This window comes from Babylonia areolata, chromosome 29 (genome assembly GCF_041734735.1).
Source record: "Babylonia areolata isolate BAREFJ2019XMU chromosome 29, ASM4173473v1, whole genome shotgun sequence".
Lineage (NCBI taxonomy): Eukaryota > Metazoa > Mollusca > Gastropoda > Neogastropoda > Buccinidae > Babylonia > Babylonia areolata.
The window spans coordinates 23,630,048-23,654,817 of record NC_134904.1 but is presented as its reverse complement, the minus strand read 5'-3'; the positions used below and the strand labels follow the sequence as shown (position 1 = coordinate 23,654,817).

General features: G+C 46.2%; 1 protein-coding gene across 1 annotated transcript in view; it reads left to right on the top strand.

Annotated features, from left to right (window-relative positions):
* Nucleotides 1–24,770, top strand: part of LOC143274617 (ribosomal protein S6 kinase beta-2-like) — a 240,211-nt gene that overhangs the window by 12,445 nt on the left and 202,996 nt on the right. The window contains 1 exon segment of the mRNA XM_076578486.1: nucleotides 12,546–12,617. Within this exon segment, the coding sequence (XP_076434601.1) occupies nucleotides 12,546–12,617 (72 nt within the window).

Below are 24,770 nucleotides of genomic sequence, written 5' to 3'. Positions count from 1 at the left end.
ATGGATATAAATAAACGCGGCTGACAAACAGACCGCGCCAGCGGCACTCGCTGTACGCTTGTTCGGCGGTAAATCTGCTTTGTTTCTTTCAAACATCATCTCCTCGGATGGATCGGAAATAACGACTAAAGAAGTGGTTTTCTAAAAAGAACACAAAATAAGCTTTCCATTGACTCCAAACACAATATGTTTTCTTACATAGCGGTTGTTGCGGCAATGGCTGAAACATAAATGAAGAAAGAGAAGAGAAGGATAAGCAGAAACATGATCGCAAAAATCGTTAAGTTTAAATCCCTCTCTAAGAAAACAGGCGTTTATCACAATAACATCGTAAATACACACAGAACATTTAGCATGCCTGCATGCAGATTAGCTTACCTTTTGAGTTGTGTGATTTTTCTTGGCAGCACAACAAATGTTTAAATGAACACACTGTAGCATGGTGAGAGTGAGCAGCAGGGGGATGGAGAGCGGGGTGAGTGTCTGTCGGCTTATGGCACTGCCGTGCCCTTCATTCCACGAGAAAGACGAAGATTTTTAAGGTAAAAAAAAAAAAAAAATCAAACGATGATGTTGATAAAATAATGAAATTGTGTAAATCAAATCGAACTGCACTCCAATAATTAACCAGGAATAGCAATAATTCAGCTTTCTGTAATTGCTGCAGGAAATGTGTGGATGCTGTGAAAAGGTGGGAAAAGTGGGGCGGGGGCTGCGGGGCCGAGTGAAACAAAGAAGGCAGTGTCCCGGTTTGGCGCGCGGGGTCAGAAATACCGCGGCGAATGTGCCAGTCAGTGCAGAGTGCGGTGGGAAAGTCTGGCATTAAAAAAATTTTTGACCCAAGACGCTAGACGCTGTTCGGCCAACTAAAGAGCTGGATTTTGTGCTCGGCTGAGCAGCCGTGTGGAGGAAGCTGTCAGAATATCTCTAGAATCGACTGCCGCCATAGAACTTCCTTGCGGGCCTTGCCAGAACCCTGATGGAAACCTCCACTGATCAACCAGCCGGCCTTGACATCACCATCTTCTCCCCTTTTGTCCAGCAGATCAGCCAGCTATATGAATGTTATTTTGGCCAGGAGGGATGCTGTGCTCGACCGCTCCCCATACGTGCGCTCTCCGCCAGAGCACGCTTCCCTCAGAGCTCTTCCCCCCACCGACAGTTCCCTCTTCGGTCAGGGCTTCCCCACTGCGGCCATAAAACGCTGCGCAGACTTGGGTAGGGACCTTGCCCTTGGCGCAGGCCCTCTCCGCGCTTCAGCACACTTGCGGCATGCTCCGCGGCATCAACCCTACACCTTCAGGTGCAACAATGTAACCACCTTCAGACCATGCCCGTGTCAGTCTTCTCCCTCAAATGCCAGAGTGCAGTCCAGGGCGCAACCCAGGGGCCAACCCAGGGTGTACAGGCGCCAGCCGTACACATTTCGCCCTCCACACAGGCCAGCAGCCACCTCCAGACCGGTACACCCCCAATGACTCACCCCCGCCCTTCACTCGCCACTTGCGCAACAGCAGCCAGCAGGCAGCCTATCCAGGCACATGCCAGCGTGGCTGTCTCTCCCAGCATGCGAGTGTGTCCTCCGGGTGATAGGGTCGGGGTTCCGCCTGCCATAGAGGAAGCTCCTCCTCTGTCACCAGGCTCCTTCGGCTGCATATTTGTCGTCCCCAAAGCCTCCGGTGGATGGCGGCCGGTCCTAGACCTTTCTCTAAACAAGTACCTCCAGCACAAACCATTCCACATGGAATCACCTTCGTCAATCAGGGAATCCATCAGGCAAGGTGACTGGGCAGTCTCCATAGACCTCACGGACGCATACTTCCATATCATCATTCACCCCCAGGGACTGCAAGTGGCTCCACTTCTCATGGGATGGCAAGTCCTTCCAGTTCAGAGCCCTTCCATTTGGCCTTGCGCCAGCCCCGTGGGTCTTCACCACAGTGGTCAGGGAACTATGCCTAGCCCTCAGGAACAAGGGCATACGCCTGAGGGTCTACCTAGACGACTGGTTGATCCTTGTGGAGAGCAGGGCCCTCAGTCAGCATCACCTGAACCTTGTCAGGAACCAGTGCCAATCACTGGGCTTTCTAATGAACACAGAAAAATTGGAACTACAACCCTCTCAACAGTTCGAATTCCTGGGTATGGCGATCGATTCAGTATCAATGACTATACGTCCGGCCATGCCTCGCCTTTACAGGCTACACAGCCTCCTCTCTCAGCTATCACAGGCAACCTCGGCGTCTGCCAGGGAACTTGCTGCTAGGCTTTATGGAGTCCCTTGCTGCACTAGTTCCGCTAGGGAGACTACACATACGTCCATTTCAGCGACACTTCCAGGACGTGGTCCTAGTCTTCACAGACATGGGACACCTGTTTACCTCTAGGCACATGGTTCTCACAGTCGACCCAGCGCTGGATGGACATGCAATGGCTCAAGGCCGGGATTCCGATCTCGAACCCAACACCAGATGCAGAACTGTACACAGATGCCTCCAACATGGGCTGGGGTGCCCACATGGAGAACCACACAGCATCGGGAACTTGGACCCCGCAACAGCAGTCATGGCACATCAACAAACTGGAGCTGGAGGCTCTCAGCCCCTTCGCTATCCAGAAGGGCTTCCAGTGTCTGGCGGGATCACTGAAATCTATCAAGAGGCTGAGGAGCGGAGCATTTTTGGTGCAGACAGAGTCTAAAAGGCAGACACAGCTTCTGCTCAAGGCGACCACTTTTGTGGATAGGGCGGTGAAGGTTTCCCCTCACAAAGGACTGAACTGTTCGAAGGGGGTTATCAGATGCCTGGAGTTGAGAGGAGTGTCTGAAGCAGAGATCAAGAGCGAGCTGTCCTCTCAGGGAGTGACCGACGTCTACAGGGTGACAGTAAAGAAGGGGTCGGACAGAGTCCCGACCAACACATTTTTCCTCACCTTCTGCTGCCCGAATGTCCCCAAGGACATTCGAGTCGGATACCTGATGGTGACCGTAAGCCTGTCCCCTCTAAGATGTTTCAAATGCCAGAAATTTGGACATGTGCGGGACCGATGCAAGGAGGAAGAGGCGTGTGGCACCTGTTCAAAGGCGGCGCACCAGGGCGAATGCGTCAGTCTAGCCCGTTGTGCGAACTGCGGAGGCGGCCACCTGTCCTCATCAAAAGACTGCCCTGCCTGGAGAAAAGAAAAAGAAATCCAGAAGGTGAAGACGGAAAAGAAAGTATCATTCTTTGAGGCAAGGAAACAAGTGGAGGCCGCGTTGCCTAAGGCGTCTTACGCCTCTGTCGTCAGACCCAAGATGGTGGACGTCGCGGTCCAGATGACGTCCACAGGGACGCAGACGGACGACGTAACTACCTTAATAGAACCGTTGGCCTTGGGTGGAGGCGCCATGTCCACCCCTTCCCATCTTGTGCGGCAGTCCTCAGGGGCTGCTGGGCGGGAGCGGAAAGCCTCGGGTGGAGGCACGTTGTCCGCCTCCCGCCCCCCACCCCCACCCCCCGGCCCCCCTCGCCCCGCCTCTCGTCTGCCTGGCCCTCGGGCTGGCAGAAGTGGCCAGAAACCCCCCGTACCTCCAAAACTCAAGGAGGGGAGGGTTGCGGCCTCGGCGAGATCGGGAAGAGCCGAGGTGGTCGATATTCCGGCTTGGTCGGAATCAGAAAAATTAAATTCCAAAAATAGGTACTCGATCTTGGCTGACCTTGAGCCACCGCAAGCAGAGGAGCAGGGGGTAGCGATGGAATAGGCTGCTGCTTTATTTTATTTTCTTTTATTTAACCTTTTTAATGGCAGTGATCCACTGGAACATCCGTGGGTTCTACGCCAATTTCCAGGAACTTCAGCTGCTTTGTCGTGCTTTGAAACCTTCAGTGCTGGCGCTGCAGGAGACTCTGCAAAGAGATGGCAAGGTTTTATCTCTCTCTGGTTTTAACTCCATTTTTAAACCCGCTCAACCGAAGCAAGAGGGATTGACGGGAGGTGTCGCTCTTTTTATATGCAAGTCCCTTTTATACAGTACAGTTCCTTTAAGCACCCCTTTACAGGCGGTGGCAGTTGAGTCACACTTGGGAAAACCATCACTGTCTGCTCTCTCTACCTTCCTCCTTCCGTCCGTGTTCTGAGGCAGGACCTCATGAACCTGGTCGACCAGCTCCCACGACCGTTTCTACTGTTGGGCGACTTGAATGGACACTCCCCGCTCTGGGGAAGTGAGATGACATCAGCCCGAGGTCTTCTCTTGGAAAACTTTCTTTCCGATATGGACTTGTGCTGTCTTAACGACAAGTCTCCCACTTACCTTCATCTGTCCTCTGGAAAGCTCTCGTGTTTAGATCTGTCGGTCTGTGATCCATCGTTGGTCCTGGACTACGAGTGGAAAGTGCATGACGATCTGCACGGGAGTGACCACTTTCCTGTCGTCCTCCGCCCCACAGATGGAGAAGGTGACTCTCTGCCTGACCGCCTGAACTATGACAAAGCCGACTGGGGAATTTTTACCACAAAGATAAGAGCGGAGCTGCAGGAAGAAACAGTATTGAAAAGCAAGGACCCTGCTGACACTCTGACTCGGATCGTTTTAGATTGCGCCAAAGCAGCAGCCCCATCGTCTACCTCCAAGTCTCAGATGCCAAGAACGCCCTGGTTCAACGCAGAATGTCGGGAGGCCCGTAAGTCTCGGAAGAGAGCGCAGCGACGCGTCTTTCAGAGACCGGAGACCGATAGCGTTCAAACCCATCAACAGCTGAGGGCGAAAGCCAGGTATGTTTTTAAAAAGAGCCAGAGAAAGTCATGGAGAGATTTTTGCTCTTCCTTAACCTTCAACACACCCAAGAAGAAAGTGTGGAGGGTTTTAAAAAAAAATAAGGGCAAAAACGTGTGCCCAACCTTTCATCATCTTAAACTTTCAGACGCTCTGGTCACAGAGAAGAAAGCAGTTGCCAAATTGCTTGCCTCCACAATCGAACAGAACTCGAGATCTGCTAACAAATCTGCTCAGTTTCTCAAAACCAAAAACCTGACAGAAAAAACACCATGTAACTTCTCTTCCAACAACACAGAGAATTACAACCTTTCTTTCACAATGAATGAACTTAAATCTGCCCTTCAGACCTGTACAGATTCTTGTCCAGGAATGGACGAGTTCCATTATAAACTCTTAAAACATCTTCCCGAAACCTGTCTGGACACCCTGCTCAAAGTTTACAACCACATCTGGATCACAGGCTTTTTTCCACCCTCCTGGCGGAAAGCCCTCATAATCCCAGTGCCGAAACCCGGAAAAGACCCCTCAAACCCCTCCAACTACCGCCCTATAGCACTGACCAGCTGCATCTGCAAACTGATGGAGAAGATGGTCAACGGTAGACTGATGTGGAAACTAGAGACCGACGGCCTTCTGGCGAAAGAACAGTGTGGTTTCCGCAAGCATCGCTCTACCGTTGACCATCTGGTTCGTCTGGAAACCACTGTAAGAAATGCCTTTGTAAACACACACCATGTGGTGGCCATATTTTTTGACTTAGAGAAAGCTTACGATACCACCTGGAAATTTGGAATCCTCTTGGACCTGCACAAGCTCGGCTTCCGAGGACACCTGCCTCAGTTCATCCACAATTTTTTGCAAGACAGACAATTCCTGGTGAGAGTCGGCACCACCCTGTCCGACATTCACGAGCAGGAGCTGGGTGTTCTGCAAGGGAGCATTCTGTTGCCGGCTCTCTTCAGCATCAAAATTAATGACATCGTTCAATCCGTTCAGAAGGGATCGGACAGCTCGCTGTTCGTGGACGATTTCGCCTTGTATGCAACCAGCAGCACGTATGCCAGCATCCAGCGACGGCTTCAGCTCTGCGTCAACAAAATCTAGTGTTGGGCAGAGGAGAATGGCTTCACCTTTTCGTCCTCCAAAACTGAATGTATTCATTTTCATAACTTTCGTCAGTTCTATCTGGACCCTGAAATCCGTCTGGGAAAATCCACCATCCCGGTGGTCAAGGAAGCTAAATTTTTAGGGGTCGTCTTTGATCAGAAGGTGAACTTCCTCAGCCATATCAAACAGCTGAAAATATCTTGCCAAAAAGCCCTGAACATCATCCGAGTTGTGGCACACACGGACTGGGGTGCTGATAAGAGAACTCTCTTGCACCTCTACAGAGCTCTGGTCCGGTCCAAACTGGATTACGGAAGTATAGTATACGGCTCGGCCAGACCGTCTTACCTGAAACTGTTGGACCCTATACACCACCAAGGGCTCCGTCTCAGCTTAGGTGCATTCCGCACCACCTCTGTGCACAGCCTGTACGCAGAGGCTGGGGCCTCTCTCCAACCGCAGACTGAAGCTGACCCTAAACTATTATTTGAAATTGTTTTCTGAACCTACAAACCCTGCTTACGATGCTGTATTCAACAACCCTTTCGATAAGAAATTTACAGACAGCCCAAACTGCATCCCTCCTCTCGGACTCCGCATTCAGCCGCACTTAGAAAATGCCGATCTGGATGTCGGTGGCATCTCAGATTTCTCCAAGTTCCCCGACAGCGCTCCGTGGACCTTTAGAACACCTGAGGTCCGATTCGATCTGGCCTCGTACCGTAAAGACTCCACCAGTTCTCTGGCATACAGAACTTTCTTCTTTTCAAAGAATCTTCACTGACGGTTCCAAGTCAGAGGACGGAGTCGCTGCATCTGCGTTCTGTCCCGCCTTTCCTGACCGGCCCTCAACGGAACACATCCTGTCTGACAGCTCGGTGTACACTGCGGAACTGACCGCACTGGTTCTGGCGGTAAAAATGGTTCTCTCTTCGAAGCAAAAGAGATTCATGATCTTTTCCGACTCCTTGTCAGCCCTGGAGGCGATGGCCTGCAGGAATATCACTCATCCCAAACTGCTGGAATTTTATGAAGCTTTTACTCTCGCAACAAAGAAAGGATACGAGGTTGTGTTGGCCTGGGTTCCCGGACATGTTGGCATTCGTGGTAACGAAAGGGCGGACCTGCTGGCCAGGAACGCTGTAAAGAAAGAATTATCCAGATCCTTTGTACCATACACAGACATGAAGCGGAAGGTGAACACTTACGTTAAGGATCTTTGGCAAGAGGAGTGGAACACCCAGACGGACAACAAGCTCTTCCAGATCCGTCCAGACTTAAAAGAGACCCTCCCCTCGGGGGTGAAGAACAGAAAGGAGTCTGTGCTGTGCAGACTGCGTGTGGGACACACTTTTTTTTACTCATTCTTACTTGTTGAAGGGGGAAGAGGCCCCTCGATGCATTCCCTGTGATGTGCCTCTCACCGTGAAACACGTGCTCCTTGACTGTTGGGATCTGCATGACGTTAGACGCAGACATTACATGGCGGTTTCTTTAAAGACTTTGTTTCGTGATGTCCCTGCATGGGCGCTGATGGACTTCTTAAAAGAAGTGAACGTTTTTAACCAGATTTGAAGGTTTTAAACTATGGAAGTTTTTTTTAAACTTTGGAGTGGAAAGTTTGAAGTGGTGACTCGTTTTAATTGGTTGTTTTTTGGTTTTTTTTATCCTTGTAGTAGTTATTAACGCGGCGATAGCCTTGAGATGGCCTTAGTGGTCGGCGAGGCTCTAAGCACCATAATTTCATTTCATTTTGTGTGCAGGTCACATCGCAAAGGCACTCAAGGTGTTTACTCTGCACACTGGAACCGCTGGCTCTCCTGGTGTTCAACCCAGTCAGTCAGTCCCACACACCCATCCAATATGGATCTCGCCAACATTCTTGCCTTCCTCTCCTCCTCCAAAGGCCTCTCTGCCTCCGCAGTACGCGTCCATCGCGCTGCAATCAGCTCCACTCTTCGGCAACTGGGTGGGCCCTCTTTCTCAGATGACCCCCTGCTCAGGGCACTGGTCCGAGGGGCTTCCCTCAGTCATGCACGTAAATCCCTCTGGACCCCTTCTTGGGACCTTTTTCTGGTCCTACAATACCTCCGCAGGGCCCCCTTTGAACCCCTTGCTATAGCTCCTTTCAAGCTACTCTCCATGAAGACACTCTTCCTCATCTCAGTAGCTACAGGCAGGCGGTGTAGTGAGGTTCATGCCCTCAGTGGCATCACACAAGATATAGCCTTTGAGCCGGACGGATCTATCTCACTTATATTCCTCCCCGAATTTCTTGCCAAAAATCAAACTCCCAATACACCCTCTCCCATTCTTTTCACCAAACCACTCTCTTCTATACTGGCACATGACGACGAGGACAGATTCCTCTGCCCTGTCAGGGCCCTGCGCATATACCTTAAAAGGTTGCGTCCCTTCTGATTGTCCAGATGACGCCTCTTCATTAGCTGGAACCTGGACCATCCGCGTGACATTAGCAAAACGTCACTGTCTCGATGGATAGTCAGTGTGATTAAAGGCGCATATGCAGGCGCAGGGTTGAGACTTGATGCCTCCTCAGCCTGAGCACATGAAGTCAGAGCATGGTCCTCTTCTCTTGCCTTAGCGCACTCAACACGGCTGCAAGACATCATGGATGCTACCTACTGGAAAAACCCTGCCACCTTCATTGGCTTCTACCTGAGACGTTGCACGCCTGCGGGATGATGGCTCAAGAGGCATCGCTTCTGTGGTAGTTGCACAACAGGCCATCGCAGCACACAGACAGTAGAACAGGCGAGCCCTCCACCTTGTCGCGCTATTCTGCACTAGTTGGGTCACGGTTAAGTATGTGTAATTAAAAGGAAATTTTCTATCTAAAATTTCGTTTAAATAACATACTAACCGTGACCCAAATTTAAGACTCTCCTGTCCTCCCCGCTTCCTGTTCTCCCTGCTTGCTGCCAGCGGGACAAAGGGGAGGCTACCTACTTCCGGGAGGTTATCGGCCGTAGTTACTTTTCGTTTTCTCCGCATAGGCGGATAGTAGTTTGCACAGGACAGGAATGTTTTCAGAGACATGCCTGTCAAAACCATTTAAAAATACTGCCTCTTTTGCCATATTTCAGTTGCCAGCTGAAAGTGACTAAGATGGGAATTACAGCCTGCAAGTAATAATCTGGAAATAAGCAGTGAATGGGCATTGGTAGTTTCCCCCGGAACCTTCTAAATTATGTTAGAGTATGAATGGTTTTAGTATGCCAAGAAAATGACAGCTAAAACAAAATATAAGCACCCTCATTTGACTCCATAAGGCAATTAACTAAAATTCTACACTTTGACATTTTGGAATGCTCTCCAACAATCAAAAATAGAAAATTCAATCCTGAAAAGTGATCAGCAGGTGCATGGTGAATCACTGGACTGATTATGTTATATAATAATAATAATGGTATTTATATAGCACTGAATCTTGTGCAGAGACAAATCAAAGCGCTTTCGCACCAGTCATTCACACGCATGCATAACTCTAAAACTGTAAAAAATAAAGACAAGGAAGAGACAGGCAAGGGAGGCTATTTTGGGAAGAGGTGGGTTTTAAGGCCAGACTTGAAAGAGCTGAGTGTGGAGACTTGACGAAGCGAAAGAGGAAGTTCATTCCAGTTGCAAGGTCCAGAGACAGAGAAAGAATGGTGGTCAACAGTCGAGTGTTTGAATCTGGGTATGCGTAAACAGAGTGGATCCGAAGCCGATCTAGTGAGCGAGATGGAGTGTATTGGTGAAGGCAGCCACAGAGATAGGAAGGGGCAGTTTTGTGTGAATACATCTATAACATAGAGTGCTGATCTTGTACTTTATTCGGTGTGAGACAGGGAGCCAGTGGATATGTTGCAAAAGAGGAGTGATGTGCTCAGATCTTTTCTTTCTGAGGACAAGTTGGGCAGGAGAGTTTTGTATGCGCTGAAGGGACTGAATGGATGAAGCAGGCAAACCAGACAATAGAGAGTTGCAGTAGTCAAGGCGAGAGAGAATGAGAACGACAAGTCTAGATGTTGCATCAGTGGACAGATATTTCTGGACGACACTGATGCACCGCAGTTGACAGTAGCAGGACTGAAATGTCTGACTGATAAATTTTTGCATGGACAGTGTATTGTCAAGGACAACACCGAGGTTCCTGACTGACGTGGAAAGAGGGATGGATGTACTGCCAAGTTTGATTGTGTCAGTTGTGATGGAAGACAGTTTTTGTTTAGTTCCTATGATCATTGCTTCAGTTTTGTATGCGTTCGATTGTAACTTATTTCGAGTCATCCAATTTTGAATGTTCAGGAAGCAGTTGGATGTTTCTTGCAAGAGCGACAACAATTTTTCAGGGGTATCACTCTTCTGGAGTTGAGTGTCATCAGCATAAGAATGATGACTAATATTATGGCGGTTGATAATTTCAGCGAGAGGAGCAGTGTACAGTGTGAAGAGCACTGGGCCTAAAACAGATCCCTGTGGGACTCTATGTTCGATTTTAATGGGTTCAGATTGGAAATGATCAACAATGACAGACTGGAATTGATCAGTGAGATAAGATTTAAACCAGTTTAGAACAGTGCCGTTGATACCAAATGTAAAATGAAGACGGGAAAGAAGGATTGAATGGTCTGTCGTTTCAAAGGCGGCTGACAAGTCGAGAAGAGTGAGAAGGGAAATTTTTCCTGAATCGGACGCTATCAGTAGATTGTTCAGAATGTGGAGGAGAGTGGTTTCGGTGTTGTGGTCAGCGCGACAGTTAGACTGAAATGGGTGGATGAGATTGTTGAAACAAAGGTGGTTGTTGAGCTGCTTGAGGACAGCTTTTTCAAGGAGTTTGGACATGAATGGAAGATTAGAAACTGGTCGATAGTTTTTTAAAATGTTTGCGTCAAGGTTGGGTTTCTTCAGAAGAGGCCGGACGATTGCAGTTTTGAAAATGGATGGAAATGTTCCAGTGAGAAGGGATGAGTTGACAATATTGGTGATTGTGGGGAGAAGCTGTGAGACACACTGGGAAAAGACCGAGGCTGGTATAGGATCAAACTCGCAGGATTTTATTGTCATTTCCATAAACAGTGAGAGAACGAGTGAGAGAGTAAAGAAAGACAGAAAGTTTATATGCGCATCGCTGCAGACATGCATGTGTATTCAGTGTTAGCCTCTGTGTGTGTGTGTGTGTGTGTGTGTGTCTAAAATTCTACTCTGTGTTACAAGACACAGAGAGAGACAGAGAGAAATTGTGATAACTGCAGCCATGTTAGTATTGCCATATCACTGCCTGATGTATGTTGTACTTCAGTGCCTGGTATAAAGTGATTGTTGCTGTTAAGTGACTAGACAGGAATGGAAATCGTGCACACACCATGCGCGTGTGTGGGCATGGTGGTGTGTGTGCAGTGTATGTGTACATGCGCACACGTCGATGTATTTGTGTGAGGGATATGTGTGTCCATGGCTGTGCGTCTGTCTGTGTGTTGATCTGTGTGTGTGTGTCTCAGTGTGTGAGTGTGTGTGTGTGTGTCCGTGCATGCGCATGTGTGCGTGTGTGCATGTGTATGCATGATGAAAAACAACAACCATAGTGAAATGTACCGACGTCCAAATGAGAGACGGAATCTGCATGCACGTTTGAACAAAACACTACATGCAGGTAAAGCAGACGAATCTCTGGTACTTTAGCTATAGATCCCTTTAGGTTTCGTGGTCAGAAAGATTTTTACTGCGAGTTGTATTTTTGTTTTGTTGTGGGCTTTTTTCTTGGCTGAAGTGCGGCAGTCTGGGTTCCTGAATAAAGGAGACAAAGTATGAATCATACTAAGCAGGTCTGCGAAAGTTATCCACACATATTGATATTATGCACAAAAAACAAGGGATGCAAATCCAAGCACTTGGTATCATCTGCTCTGCAATGATATCACTACTGGTGAGTCGGCGGCCTCGCAGACCATCCTGGAAGTAAAAACTTGTCAGGAAAATTCCATGCATTTTGGGGATGTAGAGTGCTGAAAACTGGGGGTCCTTCTCAGATTTCTGTGCGTAAACAACATGCTAGAGTGCATTATGGGAAACACTCTCTCTTGAGTGTACAGGAGACTGACAAACATGCTGCTGTTTCAAAACATGATTGCTTTTATGAGGTTACACTCACACACACACACACACAAAAACACATACTGATCTATTTTTAGATCAGCGGCAGCAAATGTGTCATTCTCTGAATTATTGTGGGTCACACACACCGCAGAATGAAAATCAGTTCCAATATTTACAATATATTTTGGAAACTTTCAATAGAATTATCAATCTAGCAAACTTTTCTGATCAGAAACTTGATTAAATTCAAAGAATCCTTGTGACCAAGCTAAACAATTAATTTATGAGATACTGGGTTTGTGTTGAATGTAATTATATTGATATTATTGTGGGTTGTTTTTTTTTTACAGGTATACGGAAGAAATTCTTTTGCAAATTATAAAATCTACAGTATGATGTTCATTCTTGAATTTTTAATGTTAAAGTTTCTGCTTTTTGATTTAGGAAATGAAAATTAACCCCATGGTCATGCAGGATTTTTTTTTTCAAAAAGTACTGTTTTGTTTTTATTGAAGATAGTATGTTACTGGTGTCCTGTGTATATTTTATGGCATGTATGTATTGCTCCCATTTCCATTTTCAGGCCACCATTGCCAGAAACCATAAAGATGCTGCTCACACAAGGGCCGAAAGAAACATTCTGGAAGCAGTCAAGGTAGTTTCCAGAGTTCAGAATATTTACAGCTATTTGTGTCCATGTCAGATTTTTACTGCCTACTTTACAACTGCTAATTTTCTGTATTTTATTGTAATCAGTTATGTTTTTAGCTGTTCATTTAGATATTATCTGTTTATCATTATCATTATTATTTTTTTAGTATTAAATTTTATGGAAACAAATATATGTGGGGGTGCAAGTGCTCTGTATTAATTTTAATTTTCTGGGTTGTACATTTTATTTTATTCCCTGCGTTCACATCAGCAAAATTCTTTGGATATTTCTAGTTTGTTACTTGATTTGCAATACATGTTAATTGTTATTCAGATTTCAAATCAAGCTGTGGTTTGAAGCGCAACACACTATTTCTTGTATGTAATAAAAGGAAATGCAGACAAAAATTCCTGACTGACTACCTTTAGCCTTTCACTTATGTGGTTTGGGGGTAATTGTATAATCAGGTGTCCAGCCACTCTTTGCATACACTTACCTCCCTTGGAAATGGCGGCTGCCTTAGTGTTCCAAGCAATTTTTCAGCAAGTTTTGGCTTGATTTTGATGTGGTTTTTTGCTTTTTATAAAGTGAAAAGCTGTTGAGCTTGCCAACATGGCTGCAAGGTCATACAATACAGAAGAGGTGGCTAGAATTTTGTTTGATTTTCTGCACAATGTTGACAATAACCACTACGAAAATGGTTATCCTGATGATGATTATCTGCTGCAAGGTACATCAGAAGGAACAGGGCAGGGTCATGTCAGAAGTAGTTACAGAAGAGACTCAATATTTTGGCTTGAAGCATTCATTTAGGGGTTTTCGTCCACTGTGAAACCCTCTAGACAAAAGCTTCAAGCCAAAATATTGTTTATAATGAGTTTTCTTATTCTAATATTGTGTTATAGTGCTTGTGGGTGTTGGGGTGGGTGGGTGGGTGTATGTGAGTGGTTATGTATAGTGTTTGTTTGAAACAACATGATAGTGCAGGAAACAATAGAATTGCACTTGGTTGTTGTGTGTAACACATTTGCTAATATTTTAGCACTATTTCCACCTGTAAAATAAACAAACTTGAATTTTCTTCATTTTTTTCAAAATATTCTGTGTACTTTTTTTTCCCTAAAAATCCGAGTTATCCTCCCCTGATTGGGAGTTATCTCATCCTGTCAACGTTGAAGTTATGATAATTATATTCTCCATTCATTTTCCTTTCAAGAAAACATTACTTTTACACACTTTTGAGCATAATTTTAATTTTTGTGATTTTTTTTTTTTATAGGTCAGAAATAGTTCTGGAAGTGAAAGGGTGAATTGTTGACATGTTTATTGTATGGTAATATCAGAAAGTGGGCATTGAATTAACAAGAATGAACTTGCTGAATATTCAAATGGCAACATGATTTAGTATCATTGACACTCTCAGTTTGCCATCTTGTTTGGCTGTAAAGTCATTTTTTAGGGGAATCAATGCAGATGCTACTTATGAAATATCTGAGCAGTAAAGTGGAAGCGAAGAAGGGCTACTTATGAAATATCTAAGCAGTAGAGTGGTAGTTAAGAAGGGAACGGGTTAAAAGCTTGGTGGATAAAACACATAAATTGTTTATATGTTAACCCTTTGACTTCCAGAACTATATGTAATGTTTGCAGAAATTTTTTAAAAAGTTTATAAGTATGTAAACTGATACGTTTTCTTGAAGGTTAATGAGTGGATAATATAATTATCATATATGGTCAGTGTTAACAGGATGATATGACTTCTAATCAGGGGAAAATAACTATGATTTTTAGGGAAAAATACACAAAATAAGAAAGAAAAAGAAAAAAAAGAAAATTAATGTCTGTGTGGTTATGGATGGAAATGGTGCTAAAATGCATGCATATCTATCAGACACAACAACCAAGTGCAGTTATGTTGTTTTCCTCCACTGTCATTGTTCAAAACTTCAAAAACTATACATAACACAAAACATAATAGACCTTCAGGTGACCATAAATCCCCGAAAGTTTGATCACTTTGCCGTCTGAATATACCTGTCTGCCAAAAATGAATTACTGTATGAATATACCAGGGTATGGTTAAAAAATACACTGTTTTTTGTATTGTCGTGACAGTGTGTGGATCAACATAAATGGTATGTTATTATTGGTGAAGTATCATATTTGACTAAGATTAGGTTTGCAGAGTTTCTTATCATATCACTCCTACTATCAAGAATGACCAGTGAAAATGTACCTGAACATTACATTCTATTTAACAACCTAAACTCCAAAGTTTCAAGTATTGTATCACCACAGTTTATAACAATGTTTGATTTGTTGAACAAACATCATCATTTATGATCCATATGTCCGTACACCCCACTTACATGAGTAGGGGATTTTTTGTAATATCTGCTTACAGTTTGGTCAGTTTTTCTGTCCATAATTACCTAAATTGACTTAAATCATCCCTATTAAGTAATAGAAAGGATCATTGAGTTGTTCATGTGCACTACCAAAGTGTGCCATCTTTCCTTTCTTGTCACCAAGAACCTCTTTCTTGTACCTCGCATGTGTTATAAGTCTACTTTTGTAGTTTTTTCTCCTTTTGGTGGGACTTAAAGATGCTCATTTGCGTCCTTCGAGAGTTCTTTTGCACTTGGTCAGTCTTTGTGAATCTGTCCCAGATGAAGTATTCCCAGAGCTTTTAAGACTGTTGTAGGCTCTGACAGCACGGTTGTGTTTCCTGGCCACAAAGGCTTCAGCAGAGTCCCAGCACATGGTATGTGTCCATCGAGATCGATGCACGACCATCATTGTCATCCAGCTGGGAGATGCGGGGAGGGTGGTGGGGGGTGATGCTCATGAGTCTGTCTGTTAATGCGCAGATAGCTGAATAGTCTGTCTGTTAATGCGCAGATAGCTGAATAGTCCAGTCTGCGCACAAAATGTTCGCTGATAGTTGGGGCAGACAAAGACAGGCATATCATTGTCAGGGAGCTTGTTTGCCCGTGACTTTCTGGCCTGCCTTTTCTGAACAGCTGCAGCAGTCCTGTTGGCCTCGCACAACTTGGCGCCTTTGTGCACAGCAGTGCGCCATTTGTCACGGTCCATTGCAGATTCCTCCCAGGAGTCAGGGTTGATATCAAACGCTTTCAGAGAGACTTTCAGAGTATCTCTGAAGCGCTTCTTCTGACCTCCGCGTGATCTCTTTTCTTGTTGCAGCTCGCCATAGAAGAGCCTTTTGGGCAGCCGATGGTCTGGCATGCGCGCCACGTGTCCAGCCCAGTGAAGCTGGGACTGCATCAGGATGGTGAATATGCTTGGAAGGGTGGCTTATGCGAGCACCTCTGTGTCTGGGGTCCTGTCTTGCCACTTGATGTTCAGTAGCTTCCTGAGGCGTGTTGTATGGAAGTGGTTCAGCTTCTTGGCATGTTGTTGGTACACTGTCCAAGTTTCGCAGGCGTACAGTAGTGTGGGGAGAACTACTGCTCTGTAGACATTTAGCTTGGTCTCGAGACCAATGCCTCTTCTGTTCCAGACATTTGCATAGAGTCTGCCAAAGGTTGCGCTTGGTTTTGCAATCCTGATGTTCACTTCATCGTCGATGGTCGCATTTTGTGACGGTGTGCTGCCAAGGTATGTGAACCGCTCCACCGCACTGAGTCTCTGACCGTTGACTGTGATGTTGGGCTCAACGTAGGGTTTCCCTGGGGCTGGCTGATGGAGAACTTCAGTTTTCTTCGTGCTGATGGTAAGGCTGAAGTTCCTGCTGGCAGTGGCAAACTTGTCGACGCTGAGTTGCATGTCAGCTTCAGATCCAGTGTTGAGGGCACAATCATCAGCAAACATAAAGTCTCTGATGATGTCTGTCATGACCTTGGTTTTTGCTTGAAGCTTTCTTAGGTTAAACAGCTTGCCATCTGTTCGGTACTTTAGGCTGATTCCAACATCGCCATCTCTGAAGGCATCAGTAAGCATTGCAGAGAACATGAGGCTAAACAATGTTGGAGCCAGGACGCAGCCTTGCTTGACACCATTTGTGACTGGAAAAGGAGCAGATGTTTTGCCATTGTCCTGGACTCAAGCCTGCATACCTTCATGGAATTGGCTGACCAAGGAAATAAATTTCTGAGGGCATCCGAACTTGGCCATGATCTTCCACAGACCCTCTCTACTCACGGTGTCGAAGGCCTTGGTGAGGTCAACATAGGTGGAGAACAGGTCAGCATTTTGCTCCTGACATTTCTCTTGCAGCTGCCTTGCAGCAAACACCATGTCGATGGTTCCGCGCTCTTTCCGGAATCCACATTGGCTCTCAGGCAAATGACCTTGGTCAACGTGTGCTGTGAGGCGGTTTAGTAGGATCCTGGCAAGTATCTTGCCTGTGATGGAGAGCAAGGAAATACCCCGATGGTTGACACAGGCTTGCTGGTTCCCCTTTCGCTTGTACAGGTGAATGATAGAGCATCTTTGAAATCCTGGGGGAGCGTCTCTTCTTTCCACATGAGTGAGTACAGCTGATGGAGCTTCTCAGTCAGCACAGTGCCTCCATCCTTGTAGGCCTCTGCTGGTTGAGTCTGAGCCAGGTGCTTTGCCAATGGATAGCAGACGGATTGCAGTGCTTCGTTGATAGGGACTTGTGTGAGACGGTCTATGGCTTCATCATTTATGGAGGAAGGGCGATTTAAGACCTTGTCGAAGTGCTCAGCCCAGCATTCGAGAATTTTCTCCTTCTCGGTGATCAAGGTATTCCCATCTGCACTGAGGATGTGGGGCCATAGACTTCTTTAATTACACATACTCAGCCGTGACCCATCTAGTGCAGACTCCGGCAGGTGTCTGACATTCCTGTCCTGTGCAAACTACTATCCGCCTATGCGGAGAAAATGAAAGCAACAACGGCCGATAACCTCCGGAAGTAGGTAACCTCCCCTTTGTCCCGCTAGCTAGTGCTCTCTTTTTCCGGCAGCCATCTTGACTTCCTGTGCTCTTCATATGGCTAAGTTTTTTTTGTATCTTCTGCCTGCCTGTCGATTCTCTGGCGTTCTTGTTTTTTGTCAAATTATGTCTCCAACCAGGTCACATAATTATGTAGCTGGATTGGGCAATCGTGCTAAAATTAAGGCGCAATCACAATCGATTCGCTGACACTCTGGGCCCTCTACTCCTGGCCCTCTCAACAACGCCAGCCCCGCCGCCTCCTCCACTTCCTCCACTCCCTCCAGTCGACTCCAGACCTCCACCACCTTCTACACCTCCTCTGGTGACTTCTAGAGGTTTGTTGCCACACACTCAGTGTTGCCTTTAATGTCATTTTTATCGCTCCGCGAACGCACTCGATGCGATCCGCGTTTTCTCGGCCCTGCCAGTCGGCAGTGTACGAGTCGACCTTCTCTATCTCTTTACCCATACCCACAGTTGCACCAATGGAATGTGCCACAATTGCTTTGGGGAAACAACACCAAAAAAAAAAAAAAAAAAAGAAGAAAAAAAAAAAAAAAAAAGCTTGTTTTGGATCCGCACCTTAGACCCCTCACGCGGCATGCCTCGACCGTCTCGGATCCAATGGCGACCGAGGCGCGTAGGGATGCCCTCCCCAGGTGTAGGGAGGAAGGTGGACCACTAGGGGACATGCTTGCCCATACGCATGCACCCCCTGTTCTTGTCTGGAGCGCCCGATCCAAGGGAGGCAACCCCTGCTTTGGCACCCTTGCCAGTGACCACCGCAGTTATTTCCCTTGCACCGGCACTGCTCCTTGCCTACAGTGCGGGTGCGTGCACGGTCCCACCAAGCTATGTGGTGATGACCCCATCTGCCACACCGCCGATTGCTACTGTTTCCCAGCATCTCAGCAAGCTGCTCAACCAAACAATCAGCAACTCATCGCTAACTTGCTGCAGCAATTATGCACCACTCTGCTTCCCCGTGCCACACCTTGTGCCTGCACCGCCCCTCGCCCACAGAGCAGGTACGTGCATGGCCCATTTGAACTTCGGCAGTGCTGGATTCTTCTGCCCCATTGCCTAACTCTGCTGTTACCCAGACTAATATTGGCACTTCCCACGTTGGAGTGCCTCTTAATAACTTGATCCTGCCTCTCGGCAGTGCTCGGGCCGATCTTGTCTATCCCTTTATCCATCAACACACAACAGCTGAACGTTGGTCCTCTTGCAAGAGCTATTCGCAAGGTTGGACCGCCGTTCAGCTACAGGGGGATGCACATCCCACGGCAAAGCCGACGGACTTGTCACCCCCTCGTCCACGACGCCCATAACACCGGATTACGGCGCCGTTCATGCCACATGCCCCGACTGTCCCCTCGCGTCCGATGGCGACCGATTTGGGTTGGATGCCCACGGCACTAAGGGACAGTATAATTATTCCCCCTTGCGGCCGTTTCACCTGTGTCGGTTACGGTGGCATCAAACCACGGACTCTCACACGTAACATGACATTCCTCCCTCGACAGCGAGGACAGGTCGCACCAGGGGATATGTGCTCTGAGACAACCATCCTTTTCGACGATTATTGGCGCAAAGGGAGGCTACTCCGCATTTGTAACCTAGGCGGTTGAAGCTGCAGTTACTTTCGCCGACACAGCACGTTACTCCTGCCCCCCGTGCTGTCCACCAGTGATGTTTTCTTTCGGTTTTCTCATTGGGTCCCTGATGTCCATTCATGGACTTTACACAAACTTTGGCATAGCAACTGCACCTTTCTTGCTGTTTTCCAGGCTTTGGTCACTGAACTTTGGGGTCTTCATCCCCACACACTTGCACACAGTCCTCTGCAGGCAACCATCCTGATTACCATTCTCTTCCGGTTATTCAACAATAACAGGAAATAAATCACAGTATTTCCGCTTCTATTCTTTTTGATTTCTTTAAAAAAAAGAAAAAAGAAAAAAAAAGTGTGTTTATATTTATATATATATATATATATATATATATATATAATCATATCATGACACCTATTGACACCTGTTTATTGAGAGTCCCTACATAGCAATATAGACACACTTGCAGTTGCATCATCCTGTTCACATGCCCAGATCTCTCTGTGTCTACATACTGGCACTTTATTCGTATGCGTATGTACATCTCTTATATATAGGTGCATACACAGATTCCTTCCCATTACGGATTATGCACACTTAACCCCTTTTCTTGGGAAAAATCTTTGCACGGGTACCCAAAATTTTTTTACACACCGTTTATTTCTCGTGACTAATCCGTCATTTTCCCTAGGCATAAATTTCCCGACACCCCTCACTTGAGTTTTATGGAAGTTTATAATCCCATTGCACAAAAATATATTTATTTTAAAAAAACATCCCTACCCCTTTCTTTTTTAAAGGGCACCCGCACCACAGACAAAAAAGCCTCATTCATGCCTGAATTTTGCCCTTCACATATCAGGATGGCTGGTCCTTAAAGGCCCACACCACTCCCCCTTTCCCCCCCCACAGGGCAAAAGGAAAGCCCTCTCTTGGTCTGAGGGACAAGGCAACCCAACTCATTTGCCTACAAAAAATCCCCCAGGGGAAGAAACCCCAACCCCGGTACAAGGACTTTGGGGGGAAGAGGGGTCCAACAAAGAGGGGCCCCTCCGGAACACACGCCCTTCATTCTTCCAAGTTTTAGCGGGGGCCCAAAAAACGCCCATGGGCAGGGGAAAAATCACCCTAAGTCCATCTCTTCCACTCCTCACAAATACCAAGGCCTTTGGGGAATAATTGTTTTTCCCCTTTCAAAACCCGGAGAATTTGGGATATTACGAACGGAAAAACGCTCACAAAGCACAACGAAACCCTTCATTACCCACAGGGGGTTTCCTTTTTCCCCCAAAAGTCCAAAACCCACAAAAAAAAAAAAAAAATCAAAAAAAAAAACCAATTTAAAAAATTAAAAAAAAAAATTCCCCAAAAAAAAAAAAAAAAATTTTTAAAAAATTAAAAAAAACAATTCCCTCAAACCCCCAAAAAACTTCAAAAAATTTTCAAAAAAAATTTTCTTTTCCCGCCCTCCTTTAAAAAACCCCTAAAAAAACCAAAAACCCCAACCTAAAAATTTTAAAAAAATAAAAAAAAAATTTCCTTTTTCAAAAATTTTTTTCCAAAAAAAAACACTTAAAAATTTCTAAAAAAAGGCCCAAAAAAAAATCCCCAAAAAAAAAGCCCCAAAAAAAAAAAAAACAAAAAAAAACAACCTTTCAAAATTAAAAAAAAAAAAAACTTTTTCACTTCAAAAAAAAAAAAAAAAAAAAAACCAAAAAGTTTTTTAAAAAAAAAAAAAAAGGAAAACCAAAAAACCCCAAACCCCCTAAAACTTCTTCTCCCTTCCAAAAAAAAAACCAAAAAAATTAAAAAACCCCCAAAACCTCATTTAAAACCTTCAAAAACCCTAAAAAACATAAAAAAAAAAATTTTTCCTAAAAAAATTAACCCATAAAAAATTTTTTCCTTTCCTAACATAAAAAAAAATATAAATCAAAAAAAAAAAAACCAAAACTTTAAACGAACAAAAAAAAAAAACCAAAAAATCAGCCAAGGGCAGGCAAACTGCTTTCCTTTTTTAACCTTTTTAAAAGGGCCGGACATCTGTTAAACAATTATTAAAATACAATTTTGCCGGTTTTTGCCCCTCCCAAAATCCCCCCAAGGGAAAGGGCCTTTGGACTCCCCCTGGAACCCGGGTTTTCCAAAAGGGTGTTTTCCCACAGGTACCCCCCCCCTTAAAGTCCCAAAATTTACTTTGTTTCCCATCGGAAAAAGACCCTGTCCTTCCCCTTTTAAAAGACCCCCCCCCGCTTCCTTTAAAATTTTCCAACCCCTTTGGGCCCCAAATTTAAAAAACCCCTGATTTTAATTACAAACCACTCCAACCTTTTACTGTTGGCCACATAAAACGCAATGTGTCCTTTAATTTTGGGGGTAAAAGGAAATTTTCAAATAAAAAAGATTTTTCCCTCCCTCCCCCAAAAACCTTATCGCAAACCCCAAACAACCCCAAAGGTCAGGATCTGGTCCCCTTTCCCCCATAAAGAAACCTTTTTCCGCAAAAAATTTCCCCCATTTTTGGAAAAACCCTCCTTTTTCCCCCCTTAAAAAAAGGGAATTCCCCCCCACAAAATGAGGGGGCCCCCCCAAAAAATTGAAAACCCCTGGGGCCAAACAAAAAGGGAAATGGGGACAAAAAATCCCCAAAACCTGATCCATCCCACCATTTACTCCGACAACTTTCTTTTTTTAGGGTTTCCCCCAACACGCCACACCCAAAAATAGTATAGAAGCCAAACCCAAACCTTCCGCATGCCCCTTCCCTGATGGTAAACCCACCTGGCAGTTAAAATACCCTGCCCCCGAACACCAGGGGCCCCAAGTCCCTTGTTGCCAAATGTCCCGCCCTTCTATGTATAGGGAACCCTGGGCCCGTGCTTTTTTTTTGGCCCAACCCACAGAAAAGTGGGGGGGGGCGCCTAACGCCGTCAGTCCATGGAGGAGCCCCTACAGAACGGCCCTTTCCCCCTAAGGCAAAAACCCAACCCGGTGGCCCCACTTTTTCCCCGTGCCACAGTTTCCCCCTAAAACCCTAAAACCCCTTCCCCTATCACCCACAACCACGTAGAATCAAACAGATCAAACCACTTGCACCTCCTTGCATTTACGCCAAACCCCCCCCTCGAGTGGGGACAACCCGGGAGGGGATTGCTTCCTTTCCCCCCCCTTTGATTTTTAAAAGGGGTCTCAGTAAAGTGTGGAAATTTAACACAAACCCAAACCGATTTTTTTTTTTTTGCTACATTTATTTTGCCCAAAACTTTTGGTCCACAAAACCTCTCCCACAAAAACAGCTGCGGACCCTCCGTCTTCTTTTGCCCGCACCAATACCTTTGGGCCCCAGTACACTCTAAATTTTGTCAATTTTTACTTGGGGACATCTATTTCTTTAGGGAAGATAGCTCAAGAGGCGCTGCCTCCCCCAGTGGTCCACAAAAACAGGCCCTCGCAGCGCACTGGCCCATAGAACAAAGAATTTAACTTGATGCCTCCTCAACCCGAGCACATAAAATCAAGCATGGTCCTCCCTTTTTTTGCCCTTTCGCACTCAGCACGGGTGCAAGCATCATGGAAAGCTGCCCTACTGGGAAAACCCTGCCACCTTCAATGAATTAAAAACCTGAGAGAATTTGCACGGGTTGCGGGAAAGATGGCTCAAGAGGCATCGCTTCTGTGGTTTTTTGACAACAGGGCCCTCGCAGCACACAGCCCTAAAACAGTGAGGCCCCCCCCCACCCCTTTTTGCCTTTCCGCCCTAATTGGGTCACTTTTAAATAAAAAGTGTAAATTTAAAAGGGAAAAATTTCAAACTAAAATTTAAGTTTAAAAACCATATTAACCCCCACCCAAATTTAAGGGCCCTCCCGTCCACCCCACTTCCCCGTTCTCCCTGCTCGCAGGGTGGTGATTGGGATATTGCCGTCAAAAGAGGGGGCTAGCTAGTGGACAAAGGGGTTTCCTACTTCCCGGGGGGTTAAACGGCCGTATTTGCTTTAATTTTCTTCCCCCAAATGGGGTATAGTAATTTTTCACAGGACAAAGGGAAAGTCAGAACCCTGCCGGATCTGCACTAGTTGGGGCCAAAGGTAATATGTTATTTAAAAAAGTAAAATTTTAATAAAAATTTCCCTTTTAAAGGGACAAGAATCTCTTTTATAATTTTGCCTGCGCCCAAAACCCCGGAAACTCAAACAGCTTTGTCACTTAGCCCTTTTCCTGCATAAAGACTAACTTTTGCTGAACATCCCCCCTGATGGGATTGTTTCCACCTTTTTGATACGGACTTTGGGGTTTTTTCCCGGTTTGGGGTTGATGCAACGGCGTTCTCATCCAGAAGCTGGGGTTTAATTTTATCACTTTCAAACAAACCAGTCTTTGGGCTTTCGGGCATGGATCCAGGGTCTCTGAAACTGTACTATAGATCAGCTCACGCAGTCCTCCATCAGATTCCACATTCTGGTTGTCCAAGAGGCGGATTCCAGACGATCTTCCAGCAGCTCCACCACGCTGCTCTCAACACATCCCTTTGGCTCGAACTCCCCAAAGACAGGCGGCACACATTGGCCGTGTGTGTCAATCGGCTACCCCTTCGTGGGCTGGGTCCAAGACTGGCAGATTTAAGGCTAACGAAGGTAACCCCCCGTAGTGCTTGGTTCTCGTTCCCGGAGCTGGGCATGATCGGGGGGAACACTTGGAGCTAGGCTGTTGGTCGTATATCCCTCCCGAAACCTGAAAGGGTCAAGCTGGTGTTCCCTTGACCCTGGCCCCTAAGTTGGACCCCATGGTGGGTGGGTAAGGGAGGATGAATTTACAATATTAAACATGAATCCTAAACAAACACACACCCCTAAACTCGGAAAAAGGAGAGACCGGGAACAGACGACTTGAGGGTTGCGTCCTCGGCGGATCGGGAGGGCCGAGGTGGTGGATATTCCGACACGGTCGAATCTGAAAAATTAATTTCGAAAAATAGATACTCCATCCTGCCGCCTTGACGCACCGCAAGCAGAGGAGCAGGGGTAGCGATGGAATAGGCTGCTGCTTTATTTTTTTTTAACCTTTTTAATGGCAGTGATCCACTGGAACAACAGGGGGTTCCTACGCCAATTTCAGGAACTCCACTGCTTTTTGTCGGCTTTGAAACCTTCAGTGCTGGCGCTGCAGGAGGACTCTGCTAAGAGAGGCAAGGTTTTATCTCTCTCTGGTTTTAACTCCATTTTTAAACCGCTCAACCGAAGCAAGAGGGATTGACGGGAGGTGGTCGCGCTTTTTATTCGCTAGTCCCTTTTATACAAGTACAGTTCTTTTAAGCACCCCTTTACAGCGGTGGCAGTGAAGAGTCACTCTTGGGAATAACCATCACTGTCTGCTCTCTCTACCTTCCTCCGTCCGTCCGTGTTCTGAGGCAGGGACCTCATGAACCTGGTCGACCAGCTCCCGCGACCGTGTTTTTTACTATTGGGCGACTTCAATGGACACTCCCCGCTCTGGGGAAGTGAGATACATCAGCCCGAGGTCCTTCTCTTGGAAAACCTTCTTTCCGACATGACTTGTGCTGTCTTAACGACAAGGTCTCCCATACCTTCATCTGCCTCTGGAAAGCTCTCGTGTT